The sequence below is a fragment of the Microcebus murinus genome, chromosome 4 (genome assembly GCF_040939455.1).
Source record: "Microcebus murinus isolate Inina chromosome 4, M.murinus_Inina_mat1.0, whole genome shotgun sequence".
NCBI lineage: Eukaryota > Metazoa > Chordata > Mammalia > Primates > Cheirogaleidae > Microcebus > Microcebus murinus.
In genome coordinates this window covers 22,156,418-22,170,749 of record NC_134107.1, presented here as the reverse complement: position 1 = coordinate 22,170,749, position 14,332 = coordinate 22,156,418, and the positions used below count along the sequence as shown (strand labels likewise).

The 14,332-nt window shown below is 38.5% G+C and overlaps 1 protein-coding gene across 20 annotated transcripts in view; it reads right to left on the bottom strand.

The window, feature by feature from the left end:
• The window catches only part of PHF21A (PHD finger protein 21A), a 194,016-nt gene that overhangs the window by 37,048 nt on the left and 142,636 nt on the right, over positions 1–14,332 (bottom strand). For 12 of the 20 annotated variants that reach the window (XM_076001991.1, XM_076001992.1, XM_076001993.1 and 9 more), the window contains 3 exons: positions 10,701–10,907; positions 2,504–2,755; positions 1,008–1,097 (listed from right to left, as the gene is read on the bottom strand). In XM_076001991.1, the coding sequence (XP_075858106.1) occupies positions 1,008–1,097; positions 2,504–2,755; positions 10,701–10,907 (549 nt within the window). The remainder of the gene's footprint in view (positions 1–1,007; positions 1,098–2,503; positions 2,756–10,700; positions 10,908–14,332) is intronic. The other 8 variants (XM_076001988.1, XM_076001996.1, XM_076001990.1 and 5 more) reach the window with 4 other exon arrangements.

The window sequence follows — 14,332 nt, the reverse complement described above, 5'->3', positions numbered from 1 at the left end:
AACCTTCTCTAATACACTTAAAAATGGGCAGGTGTCCCTCTCATATGTTCTCACACTTCCCTATACTTTCCATAACAGACAATGTAATTGGCTAAGTATGTGTCTGCAGTGCTGTGAGGAGAGAGAACTGTCTTGAAAACTGGCATATCCATAGGGCTTAGTACGGTGTTTGCTACCCAAGGCATCTATTAAGGATTTATCTGATAAATAACTGCAATCATCTTATCTCGTGTCAGTATTGCCCATCCCCTTCCCCAGAGGCTATCTGGAAATCATTTATGCCACCGAGCACAAAAGTCCTTTCTCTTCGCTCTTTGCCTGAAACCTAAGGCTTCAGATAAGAACTCTCAGTCTTTCTACAAAGCAAGTCAACACCCCTCAATGTCCAGACTTGGGTAATCCCGACATTTTGTCATGACAGTGGCGAGGGTCAGCCTAAGTGCTGAAAGAACACTCTCAGGAGAATATGGCCAAGCAGAGCTGCTGGGGCCTAGGTAGAAAGTCCCCTATACAGACCCCTAGCCTAAGCCTTTGTAAGCAAGTCTTTGCATAATATGATGCTCAGTACCATCACTTTCCATAGTAGAACTGAATGGTTTCTACAGTAGGTTTGGCTGTTGTTTCCTTCCCTACTTTTCTTGGGTTATAGGAAAGAAATAAAAAGTGGCAACTGCATTCTTTCCCCACTGCCAAGCAGCTTTTGGCTAAATTCTTTCAATAAGTTAATATTGTAAGATTTATAATAGTGGTACCTTTATTGTTTTAAATTTTGGATAATCTCCTTTTCCTTCACTTCCCCCTGCTACTGCCTTTGGTCATTGCTATTAATAATAAATAATGATAAAATAAGCTTCTTCATGGTATAGAAATTAGCAGTCAGACTTTTTAGCTAAGTGGGATCTGAATACAGCTGAACTGACAAGCCCCAGTACAGGATGCTTAGAAAGAGCCCATGAGAATTTCTGTCCCACCTAACCCATCACTGGGCTTGTCACTGATTTACTCACCTGTGGAAGAAAGTTTGGACGTGGAGTGAGTCTAGGAGGGGGAATAAACTGTGGTACTTTGATGGGCTGAGGAGGTGTTGCTTGAACCTGCTAAAAAATGGGAAAAATAAATAAACCAAAGAGAACAATTACTGTTCAATATCAAAGCTAGGCATTCTTAAAGTATTCGCAGTAACTCTATTCTTTGGGTCAGACAATATTTTCTACAAGGTTTCATTATAGAGTTAGCCACCTGAATTAACACTGCATTAGGAAACTTTTTTACTCTCTCACCTGCATGCTTTACCCTATAAGGTAAACCAACCACTTTTGTTTCCTCATACACCTAATGTAGAACATAGCAGGCTCAGTAATGTTAGACAATTTCCTCTGACACTCAGGAACTCTTGCATTTACATATTTTAAAAGTCAAGACTGGATCCAAAGTAAAATCAAACTTGCTGCCTGGCCAAGTGGGCTTTCTCCTGATATAAAAGCTTTATCTATAACAGTGAATAGCTTTATTCTAATAGAGAATTTTCTAACTCTCAGCACCTGGCTGAGTGATTTGGTTGCTTCTCTAAGGATTTCTGGTTATGTGGCAAAGACTCACTTTATTCTCTCTAGTTTCACTCATTGCTGGTCAACATTCAAAAGCTACCAAGAGCTTTTAGCTGCCATTCTTTTCCCTATTTTTATTTTTAGGGACAAGGTCTCACTCTGTTGCCTGGGTTAGAATGCAATGACATAATCATAGCTCACTGCAACCTCAAACTCCTGGGCTCCAGGGATCCTTCTGCCTCAGCCTCCCAAAGTGCTGGGATTATAGGCGTGAATCATTGTGCCCAACCCACTGCCATTTTAACACGGAAATTTTACATGAAAATTTAGATATATTTCCTTCAAGCTTCTGAGAATATCAGTTTTCTAAATGGCTCAATCCTAGAAATCTCATGAAGAATTCTTGTTTAAGTACAAGGGATCTCTTTTTTTTTCTGATAGAATTGGACACTGACTATGTTATTTTGTGAGTTTCTGGAATATTTTTAAAGTGCCACAACTAACTCTAGTACTTCCTGGATGCAATCAATTTAAAAGGATAGTGAACTAAAATAATTATCAGGGGGTTTTCTCAAAAGTAATAATACAGCACAAGATAGTTTAAGCACTCAAAGTTTCACAGGAAAAACTGGACAGGGTGGAGAGAGAGAGATAAATGAAACAGTGTGTATGCCTCTGTGAAGGATACCTTTCCTCTAACATCAAGTCATACTTTGACTTCAGATAACACAATGGAATTTGGTCCTTGGTGTCAGGATACTTTTGCAGTTATTTGAGCAGATGGTAGAAATGCCATATTCCCTTATCAGCCTTGTCAGCCCTGAAGGGAAATTTGGTATGCTAGAAGAATGATGGAAACTGAGAAATCAAGCAGGAACCTAAAATGGATATATTCTACAAATGCACATCCTGAACCCTCTCATGTGGGCACACATGAGAAGCAGCTGCTGGCTTACCAGAGTGACTGTGTTTTTTGCCACAATTTGGACAGCCTCTGCCCCAGGCCCAGTGACCTTACTAGACGTCTGGAGGTTGACTGGTGTGTTCTGCACATCAGTGCTGAGCACAGCCTTCTGACTGTTGATGGCGGTCACCATAGCAATGGTAGGTCTCTGGCCCACAACAGAGGCAGGCATAGTCGCAGTTGCTGCTTTCAAGACGAGAGGTAGTGTCTTTGTGGTAATCATAGAAGCTGTAGTTACAGTCTTCTAGGAGACATGGAGAACAGATATTAGGACACTAAATCTAAACAATAAACTAAATCTCACTAAACAATATGCTGCTAAACCCCAGAAGAAAACAAAGCAGTAATTCTCATAATCTAGTTTCTCTGTATAACAACATTTCTTTTGTGTATATATGAACACACTTCTTTTTTTTTTTTTTTTTTTTTTTTTTTTTTTTTTTTGAGACAGAGTCTCACTTTGTTGTCCAGGCTAGAGTGAGTGCCGTGGCGTCAGCCTAGCTCACAGCAACCTCAAACTCCTGGGCTCAAGCGATCCTCCTGCCTCAGCCTCCCGAGTAGCTGGGACTACAGGCATGCGCCACCATGCCCGGCTAATTTTTTATATACATCAGTTGGCCAATTAATTTCTTTCTATTTTATAGTAGAGACGGGGTCTCGCTCAGGCTGGTTTTGAACTCCTGACCTTGAGCAATCCGCCCGCCTCGGCCTCCCAAGAGCTAGGATTACAGGCGTGAGCCACAGCGCCCGGCCTGAACACACTTCTTATCACAGGGAAAGGCAGTCTCTAGTTTGCTTGAGTTGTCAAATTAGCATCAATTGTGAATTGGCAAGTTCATAAGTAATAACTGCAGACTACTATGGGCACAGAGTTTTCAACAATAAACAAATGAGTTTACAGATACAGAAAAAGTGTGTGCTTATTCTAGTTTTTCTAATTCTTTGCTGTGAATTAATTTAAACTTTGTACAAGTTGCAAATCAATGAGGTACATATCACCTCTATCCTTAATTGCTATAACCTCATCAACATGAAGAAAGCTATCATATAATTCTGGATATCTGTCTTCTGTGACACAAAGGTTAGGGTAAAGGATAGTATCTTTTCATTTTTTGAGTGTCACCCAGGAGAGGAGGAAGGGAAAGTCACATGAAGATTCTCATATTGCCTCAGAGGTAGTAAGCCCCAAGCTCAGATAATGGAACCTATTAACCAACTAGTATAGTAAATACCAGTTCTTGATACCAAAGGGATATGTGGTACTACCTATAATCTCTTCTTTGGAGACCACTTTGGAGATCACTGCAGAAGTGATCAAAGATGCAGTAAAACAAGACAAGGTAGAAACAAACACCTGAGTTTCAAAAAGACTTAGAGATCAGAGGATGAACTTAGGTGAGAGGACTTGACTGAAGCTCTGCAAGTGCTACCGCAGCTTTGCAGCTATGTTTTTCTAGACTTTTTACTACGATAATTAAGGACTCAGTTACGAAACAAGAAAATATGAACAGTTTCATTACATGGTAGACACATTTAGCTGGTGCTGCCAGTAACTCAAGATATACACATTTCAGGAATACAAAAATTTATCTGGCCTAACTGGTTGGTTCTGATTTTGATACTACTCTACCTTTTACTTCTTATTCCCTATTTGCACTGATTTGGCAGCTACTGGCCACATATAACTATTTAAAATTAAATTAAACAAAAGAAAATTAACACATTAGCTCCTCAATTGCACTAGCCACATTTCACATTTCACTGTGCCAAACCAGCAAAAGTACCCCCACTCTCCTGGAAACACACCCAGATAACTTCCCTTATGAATTCTATTTCAGTGTCTATGTAAGCACCTGTGTGTTAAGTTGTTTGCCTCTAGGTATTTATTTACATTTTCTGCCTTATGTGTACATACGTTTATTATCTAATCCTTTAACATCTTTTATGTTTCTTTTAACCAAAAAATTTAATGATTTGGCCTCATCTACCTCATCATAGCCTAATCAGCATTCCTTATTAATGCCTGTAATTAAAATCATCCAAATCTTTGTTTCCTCTTCTCCAAGGCAACAACACAGGAATGGTGTGTTCTCTTTGTCATTGCCTCCTCAAATGTGAAATGGGAGTAAAAGGGGAATGCTGATATTTATTTTGGGATATAGTGAATCATCTATTTTCTATTAGTGATGAAAACCAAACAAAAGCCAAATGCTATTTATCATTAGACACATTACAGTAGTATAGCAGCAAGGACTGACTATATATTACCAGCTCTTTATTATCAGTGTTTTTAATACAGTGTATTAGCCCTATCTTTCAATTAAAAATGTCTAATACAAAGAACTTCTGAAGTGGTAAGCAAGTTATACCAGATGGCACTCAATCCTGGTGCTACGATGGGTAGTGGGAGTAAAAGGTCTAGTCAACAGAATTTACTCACATATTTTTTTTTTTTTAATTTTTCCCCTTCCCCTCCCTTAACTGACATAAATTTTAAAAATAGTGGTGCATGTTATTACTGCTTTAGAAGAGGTCAACGTACTTTTGTTTCAAGTAAATCATTATCAATATTTTGAATAACCCTAAAAACTGATTATTCTAGAAAATACTAAAACCTCAAACTCACCTGAATTATATACTTAACATTAACCCAACACTTAAAAACCACTAAAACCTAAGAAGTTTGTTCACGTTTTACATTAGCAGTTTTATTCCATTTTACAAATACTGAGTTGTGGCTGATTTCACTATACATAGTCTAGCATCTGTATAGCTCCGTTTGTATAGTGTACAGGCCCAGGTCCTAGTACTATATGCTTTAACAAAAACTTTTTTTTTTTTTTTTTTTTTGAGACAGAGTCTCGCTTTGTTGTCCAGGCTAGAGTGAGTGCCGTGGCGTCAGCCTAGCTCACAGCAACCTCAAACTTCTGGGCTCGAGTGATCCTTCTGCCTCAGCCTCCCGAGTAGCTGGGACTACAGGCATGTGCCACCATGCCCGGCTAATTTTTTATATATATATATCAGTTGGCCAATTAATTTCTTTCTATTTATAGTAGAGACGGGGTCTCGCTCTTGCTCAGGGTGGTTTTGAACTCCTGACCTTGAGCAATCCGCCCGCCTCGGCCTCCCAAGAGCTAGGATTACAGGCGTGAGCCACAGCGCCCGGCCAACAAAAACTTTTTGAAGAATATATTTACTGTTTATTGACATCAAGATACAGGTACTGCTTAGATCTTTAGTCCTGATCTGGTGTTTCTTCTATTCCAAGTATTAAGGAACATAAACCAAACTCTTGGAATGTTAGGCTTTATATGACAAAGGGAATCTAGACCTTAGAAATCCAAGTCTAATGAAAATGTCTGAACTGTTCTACAAGGAGGACAAGAAGACACAGAAGAAGAAAGGTGTCCAACAAGAAAGAAAATTACTTTCATGGAAGCTATGATTAGTCCTTGTCTAGTTAATACTGTCCAAGTATGATCACCTTCAAGAGAAGGTAGCAGTTTCTAGACAGTTTCATAAAGGGGTTCTTTAATTTTGACAAAATCTAAATTGCATGAGCCAGAAGTTAATGCAGACACTGCATAATAAGTGGTGCTAATAGCAAAATCCTTTTATTTTTTTGTTATTATTGTTTACCTGCAAAGTATGAGGGTTTTTTTTTTGTTTTTTTGGTTTTTTTTTGAGACAGAGTCACATTTTGTTGCCCAGGCTAGAGTGAGTGCCATGGTGTCAGCCTAGCTCACAGCAACCTCAAACTCCTGGGCTCAAGCAATCCTGCTGCCTCAGCCTCCCAAGTAGCTGGGACTACAGGCATGCGCCACCATGCCCGGCTCATTTTTTCTATATATATTAGTTGGCCAATTAATTTCTTTCTATTTATAGTAGAGACGGGGTCTCGCTCTTGCTCAGGTTGGTTTCGAACTCCTGACCTCAAGCAATCCGCCCGCCTCGGCCTCCCAGAGTGCTAGGATTATAGGCGTGAGCCACCACGCCTGGCCTAGTATGAGGTATTGATTTAAAGCAGATGGACTCCAATGTATAAATCAGAATTTAGAGGGATTATTATTATAAGCTCTAATAAACTTCCACATCTATTTTAGATAATTTCGTTTGTTTAATTTTGAATGGAAAGTCACTACTGTACATTCAAGAAACCACAACAGAACTTGCTCTTTTTGTCTGTAGGGGTTTATTTTCTGTTTGGTTTTATTAACTGTACTCTTCTTTACATTTGCATTATATTAGGTCATTAAATATGAAATGTCTGATTTTGAATAAAAAGTTTATTATATCTCAAAGAAGCAGTATAATTAATCAAAGTATGGGCCTAAACTATTGACGCAGTTTTGCCACCTTAATGGTAGCTTGTTTATGCCAGCAGCAAAGATGCCTGGAGAGCAAGTGGCGACGAAATCGCAAAAGGTGTTTTCCACAGCTTGTTGAAAATTGAATATTTTTCCTTGCAAGAAGTGGTCCAAAGCCCAGAGGAAGTAGTAGTCAGTTCGCACAAGGTCTGACGAATACGGTAGATGACAAAGTTCCCAAGTCCAGCTGCTGTAGTTTGAGCAGCTGGCTGTGCCACACGTGGTCAAGCGCTGTCTTGCAAGAGGATTGGCCTGTTTCTATTGACTGATCTCGGCTGCTTACTTGCAAGCATCCTCATCATTTTGTCCAATTGGTTGCAGCAGACATCCACTGTAATCGACTGACCAGATTTCAGGAAGCTGTAGTGGATAATATTTAATACCAGCTCTGGACCACCAAATAGACACCATTAGCTTTTTTTGATGAATATTAGGTTTTGGATTGTGTTTTGGCACTACATCTTTATCTGACCATTGTGCCAAATGCCTGCAATTGTCAAAAAGAATCCATTTTTCATTACATGTAACAATATGGTATAGAAATGGTTTGCCTTTAAGTTGTGACAGCAAAGGAAGGCAAGCTTTGAGATGATTTCTCTTCTGCGGCTCGTTTAATTCATGCGGTACCCATCTACCCATCTTCTTTATCTTGCTGATTTGTTTCAAATGCTCCAATATTGTTGGAATAGTAATGTCAAACCTTGTTGCTAATTCACACCTAGGTTGAGATGGATTCGCTTCCACAACAGCTTTCAGCTCATCATTACCCATCTTGGTCTCAGGTTGCCTACATGGCTCATTTTCAAGATTAAAATCACCTGAATAGAACTTCTCAAACGATCGACTTACTGTGCATTCATTAGACACATCCTTCCCAAACACTTCTTTGATATTTTGAGCTATCTGCATAGCATTGGTTCTACAACGGAACTCATATTCCAAAATAACACAAATTTTTTACTTATCCATGGTTTCACAAAAATTGCTCTAAAAATTTTTTTGAAAGATAGTCACAAGCCAAACTATGAGATTGAAAGACTGAGGATGTACCTTCATAGTAAAAATAAAATGAGAAGTGTCAAAGTGAAATGTCAGATATATCAACTGTCAAATGTAGTACTTAGGGAAATTGGACACTTCATACTTAATAATGAATATCATTATAATAAGAGGGCAGTGAATATATAGGTTGAAGAGTATACCTGTATTCAACTGTTCTATTCTTTTACTTTTTCCTGTAGATTGGAAAATTTTCAAAATACATGTATAAGCATGAGTTGGCGTTAACTAATAAGTAAAGGGAAAGGCCCCTCTTGTCCCTGCAAAAAGAGTTTCTCATTGCTTCCTCTATGCCTTAGTATAAACTGATCACCCAACTTAAGAAAAAACTTCCTCCTCTCGGCATCTCCTCTCAGCCTACTATGATTGCTACTTAATACTTATTCCTTTCTGAAGTTACATATTTAATATATGCCATGTATAACCTCCCATTTGTCCCTGGCCCACATGACCTTTAAAGACTTACCTATGATTGCCAAAAGCCCCAGAAGTTTTGGCATGTATCAGAGGGTCTCCACCACAAGCTAGCCCCTTCCTGCCTTTTGGCTTATCTCCCTCTCCACTGACTCATGGAATCCAAAGTCCAACCACACCAGCCTACTTGCTATTCCCAGGGCGTGCATTTACTTTTTTGACTTCAGACTTCTGTTCATACTGTTCTCTACATCTGTGATGCTTTTTCCCCCTCTGCTCTATCCCTAAAATTCCTTTCATCTGTCAAGGCACTGCTCAAATGCTAACTCCTTTCTGGTTCCTCTAGTCAGAATTATTGTGTCCTCTGGTATTGTCACAGCTTTTTACTGTAAAACCAAAAATCTAGAGGATCTTTTGGCTTTTAACATTAAACATTTGCATTAAATAAAATAACATAAAGCAAAGTTTGGCTAAATTGATTAAACATCTCAGGTGGGCTATCAAAGGGAGAGCTGCTATACAACACTGTTTTGGGGATAGCCCTGGACCCCTCACCATCCACCATCCCAAAGCAGCACAGAATTCAGATTACCAGGGAAAGAAACAGCTATTTTAAGTATTTTATAAATATTTCCTTTGATTTGTATAACATGGAATGTTACTTGAACAGAAAGTTTCCATGGTTTAAGAGAGAAAATCCCTATGTTAACAGGAAACAATGAATTCTTCCACACTCCTATGTAAATACTTTCTGATCAAACTCTACTTTAGAAAAGAGAAAAGAAAAAAACCTAACCCAACTGTTTAAAATGTGACAAAAGGAATCCTATAAGCAACCTATAAGAAGCAATACAAGTTCTGATAAGGGGATTTTTAAAGTAAGTTTTAAATGCCTAACTTCCAAATAGCCTTGGGGTGGTGATTAGGTTAAAATTATATAGGCTGTTCTAGCTATGTGATTTACAACAGGAATTTTTATTTTGCTTTCTTTGTTTTTATACAGTTTTGGAATTTCTTTTTTTGGTACTAAATGGCAGTATAGAAGAGTAGTGGAATGGACAGATTTTTCAGTCAGAACATTTGGGTTTAAATTTTGGCTCCATTACATACTACCTATACAATCTTAAGCAAATTACATCATCTTATTTTTCCTCTTCTAAAGATCAAAGATAATAACAATACCTTTCTCATAGGATTAGGGTGAGGGGTATGTCTATTATACATGTAAAGCATCTAGGAGAGTGGTGGTATATAGTAACTTCTATTAAATGTTAACTGTCTTTAGTATTTTTATAAATAATTCATTCCTCACTTGCAAAATGTTGCATATGAACCTGCCCAATGTCCATATGCAGTGAATGGCCAAGTGAACTCTAATATTTTTCTCTACATATAAAGATATAGTAAAGACTTGGTGTTGGTGGGTGAGAGGTTTCAGAAGGTTCTAAAGTCCTTGAAATGTACAAAAATGAGTATATAAAGTGTGAATATGTGTTTTTCTTGGCAGGGATCCACAGCTTTCAACAGCCTTAAAAGGATCTGTGACCCTCAAGGATCAAGAACCACACTGCTCAACCATACTGCTCCGTTTTAAAAGTTACATCCATATTATATATGAGTGTGTACAGAACAAGCTTGAATAGTTTCCTTAACTGAATGTCATTTCCAAATATGCCATTTCTGTGTATCTTGATTGCCTCACTATCCTTACATTTTATGCTTGTTTAAATGCCCTTTTCAGTAAAAACATTTGCACAGCTACACTAAGTTAGAATGTTATTAAGCTCCCCTTCTTAGTTCTACTTTTGACCTGTAGCTTCCATTTCAGATTCCCATCAGTGTATTAGAACAAATTCATTTTCTCATGAATATGGACTTAAAATGAATATTTTGTTCCTATGAATAATGGAAATATAGCATTCTTCTGAATGCTTCTTTCTACTTGGTCCCAAGAGCACTGATCCTCAAATAGCTCTATGGCTAATTGATTAGAATTCCAGAAAAACAATTCCAGAAGAGGTCAAGTCACAGACTTTTAGAACAAGTATAAATAAATACCTCCAGAAATGCAAAATAAGATTTTAATTCTGTTGTAATGCAGAGAAGTGATTTTTTCTTTGTCACTGACTACCTTTGCCCCCTTCTTTGGACAGGTGGGAAATCATTTAACTTTTGCTCCTTAGTAATGTTATTTCCTTCTGCCAATGATTTCAAGTGAGAGTACAAAAAAGTAACCAAAATAACTTTTGTTTATGTCTAGTTGAGCTTAGCACAGTCTGAAACAGGATCCATGCTATGTGACCATCAATCTACAACATGAAGCATGCAATGCTCCATCTACACTTTTACCTGTGAAGCTGTCAAGTTGGGAGAGGGTGCAGCTGACTGCTGGGCGTGGTGGTGGTGGTACTGCTGTTGTTGCTGTAGTTGCTGTAGTGGTTGCTGCTGTGCTGTTTGTAGTTTGTTTTCAGATTGTGGCAATGGCTGTATTTGGAACTTGTCTGGTTGTTCTTGCTTTACTATCAGGTTCTTTCGTAGCTGTTCAACTACTCTTTTCTGTCAAATGAAGATAAAAAGAAATAAAATCTATAAGAATACCATTCTATCAGCTGCATAAAAATACACGGCAATATTTTTCTCTGACATCTTTCCTATAACTAGCTTCATCTAAAACTTGTTACATCTACAATTTATACAGACTCTACATATGAGGAGTTCAAAGCACTTAAGAGACATTACTGCTAATACGAAACTGATGGTGTAAAAATCATTTTATGTATAAAGGGCAATTGAGGCACACAGATGGAAAAAAAAGTGAAGGAGATCCCATAGCAGAGTTCAGATTTCTTAACTTTTATTAGCTTAGTGTGGTAGGCTGGAAGGGCAGTATACTGCAGCAGTAAAGAACATGACTCCAGAGCCACACTGCTTCAATTCGTACTGCATATGCACATCTTACTACAATCCATATTGCATATTCAATTCATATGCTGTATGATGGTGGGCAATTTTCTTAACCTACCTGTGGCCTTGTTGTCCTGCTTTATGAAATTAAAGAGTGATTAGCAATACCATTCTTTTTTTTTTTTTTTTTTTGAGACAGAGTCTCGCTTTGTTGCCCAGGCTAGAGTGAGTGCCGTGGCGTCAGCCTAGCTCACAGCAACCTCAAACTCCTGGGCTCGAGTGATCCTTCTGCCTCAGCCTCCCGGGTAGCTGGGACTACAGGCATGTGCCACCATGCCCGGCTAATTTTTTATATATATATATCAGCTGACCAATTAATTTCTTTCTATTTATAGTAGAGACGGGGTCTCACTCTTGCTCAGGCTGGTTTTGAACTCCTGACCTTGAGCAATCCGCCCGCCTCGGCCTCCCAAGAGCTAGGATTACAGGCGTGAGCCACAGCGCCCGGCCAGCAATACCATTCTTACAAGCAAATATATACAAAGAGCTCTGAACTGTGACTGGCACATTTTCTGTCATTGTCATCATCATCACCATTATTGTTTTAGAGACAGGGTCTCACTATGTTGCCCTGGCTGGAGTGCAGTGGCTACTCACAGGTATGATTGTAGCATCCTGCAGCCTTGAACTCCTGGGCTCAAGTGACCCTCCTGCCTCAGCCTCTTGAGTAGCTGCGACTACAGGGGTGCATCACTGCACCCAGCATTACTTTTTGCATCTGATACCACAGACCTAACCATGCTAATTTTTTTTTTTTTGAGACAGAGTCTCACTCTATTGCCCAGGCTAAGTGCAGTGGTGTCAGCCTAGCTCACAGCAACCTTAAACTCCTAGGCTCAAGCAATCCTCCTGCCTCAGCCTCCCGAGTAGCTGGGACTACAGGCATGCACCACCATGCCCAGCTAATTTTTTCTATATATTTTTAGTTGGCCAATTAATTTCTTTCTATTTTTAGTAGAGACGGGGTCTCTCTCTTGCTCAGGCTGGTCTCGAACTCCTGACCTCGAGCAATCTGCCCTCCTCGGCCTCCCAGAGTGTTAGGATTACAGGCGTGAGCCACAGTGCTAATTTTTATTAAGCAAACAAACATCACATATCTATCCCAGTTTAAAACATGAACATGATTTTTAAACAAAGAAACTTGATCCCAGCAATATGCAATATAAACAAAAGACACTCTACTGAAAAATAACTCACAAGCAGGACTTCTTTGCTGGGATAGGATCTGTAGAAATGCACACATTTGTTTAGGCAGAGTAGGGACTTAGCTATATGGGATGAAAACTAAAGTCAACATTTCTTGAACTTTCTAGACCTTGTTCAAATCCAAGATAAATATGTTTTGGGATACCTTCACTATTATAATACATTTCAACAGCATGTAAGCCCCATGAGGGAAGGGACTTATTTTGTTCAAACAATACTATGCACTTACAACTATGCTGCTGAGTAAATGCCCTTGTTCTCTTCACATGATGTGTAAAGTGATGGGACCAAAGACCAGCAAAAATGGCCCAAAGAACACATACAGCAACTATTTGGGGTCATACTTGGGCTCTGACTCTTCTGTCTTAATGGCTAGAAGAAAATATAAGCAATATTACTTTCATATACTTTCAAGTGAGTTTATCAGCTGAGGTGTGCTATTCCTGATAAAAATAGATGGCTAATTTCTAATAGAGATTATGAGTGGAAAAAAAGAAGTAAATGAGGAGCTTTAAATAAAGTATTAAATGAAACCATAAAGGCCAGGCTAATTTTCAAATTCCTACTTATGGCTTCATAAGCAACTTCACATATTCTCTCAAGAATCTAAACCTGAAGGCTACTCATTTAACATATTTGAACATTAAAATATTTACAAAATGGTGCTGGGTGTGGTGGCTCATGCCTATAATCCTAGCACTCTGGGAGGCTGAGGCAGGAGGATCCCTTAAACTCAGGAGTTCAAGACCAGCCTGAGCAAAAGCGAGACCCCATCTCTACAAAAAATAGAAAATATTAGCCCGTTGTGGTGGCATGTGCCTGTAGTCCCAGCTTCTCAGGAGGCTGAGGCAGGAGGATCTCCTGAGCCCAGGAGTTTGAGGTTGCAGCGAGCTATGAGGATACCATAGCATTCTACCCAGAGAGACACATCAAGACTACTCCAAAAAAAAAAAAAAATTTACAAGTTGAATTTTTAAAACCTTTAAGTCAGTACAAAATATAGTCTTGAGAAAATTTTTCATATTTTTATTATCGAATCTTTTAGATAACTAAAATATCATATAATGGCCAATTTCTGGAAAAAGAGATTCTGTTGTATACTATATTCTGCTAGCACTGCCTGAGTAAATATTTTCTTAAAAAGGATGTGGAGTCTAAAATCTTTGCAGAAATCATCTGCGGAATAACCAAAATATAAATTAATAAAATATCAAATGCTTATAAAATTAACTTTCAAGTCTTCAAATTCAATTTCTCAAGTATAAAAGGCAGAATAATTGAACCACCGTAGTTTAGGAGAAGGGCTGATAATAGCAGTGGTACTGTAGATAATTTTGAGTATCTCGTGCAGATTTTAATGCTTGGTGACTGCCAGAACATTTACACATTTAAAAAATTAAATAATTACTTAGAGTTTTTTTTCAGTCCTCTTCTCCATCAGACATCAAACATATTAGCAAGCTAACTAAAAGTGCAACATCAGCAGCCAGAGAAACGGACCCTAAGAACCCTTACAAAAACACCTCAAATTGGGAAGGAGAAAAACCAAGAGGAAATAATACAACACAAATGTGACACCTGCCAAAAAATAAACTTTGAACAAAGATAGCACAGGAAACTAATTAATATAAACAGGCTCAAAAGGAAAGGGTGTTTTTCTCTTCCATAGCCATCCTTAGGAAATATAGTGTGCTCTCCTACTTACTGCCTAACTAAAGTAAACTAGAAACAAGAGACAAGAAGGCCAGAACCTGCTCCCAGTGTTACGTATAACCGAAGGGAACGGTAGGGGAAAGATCAAGAAAGGGATG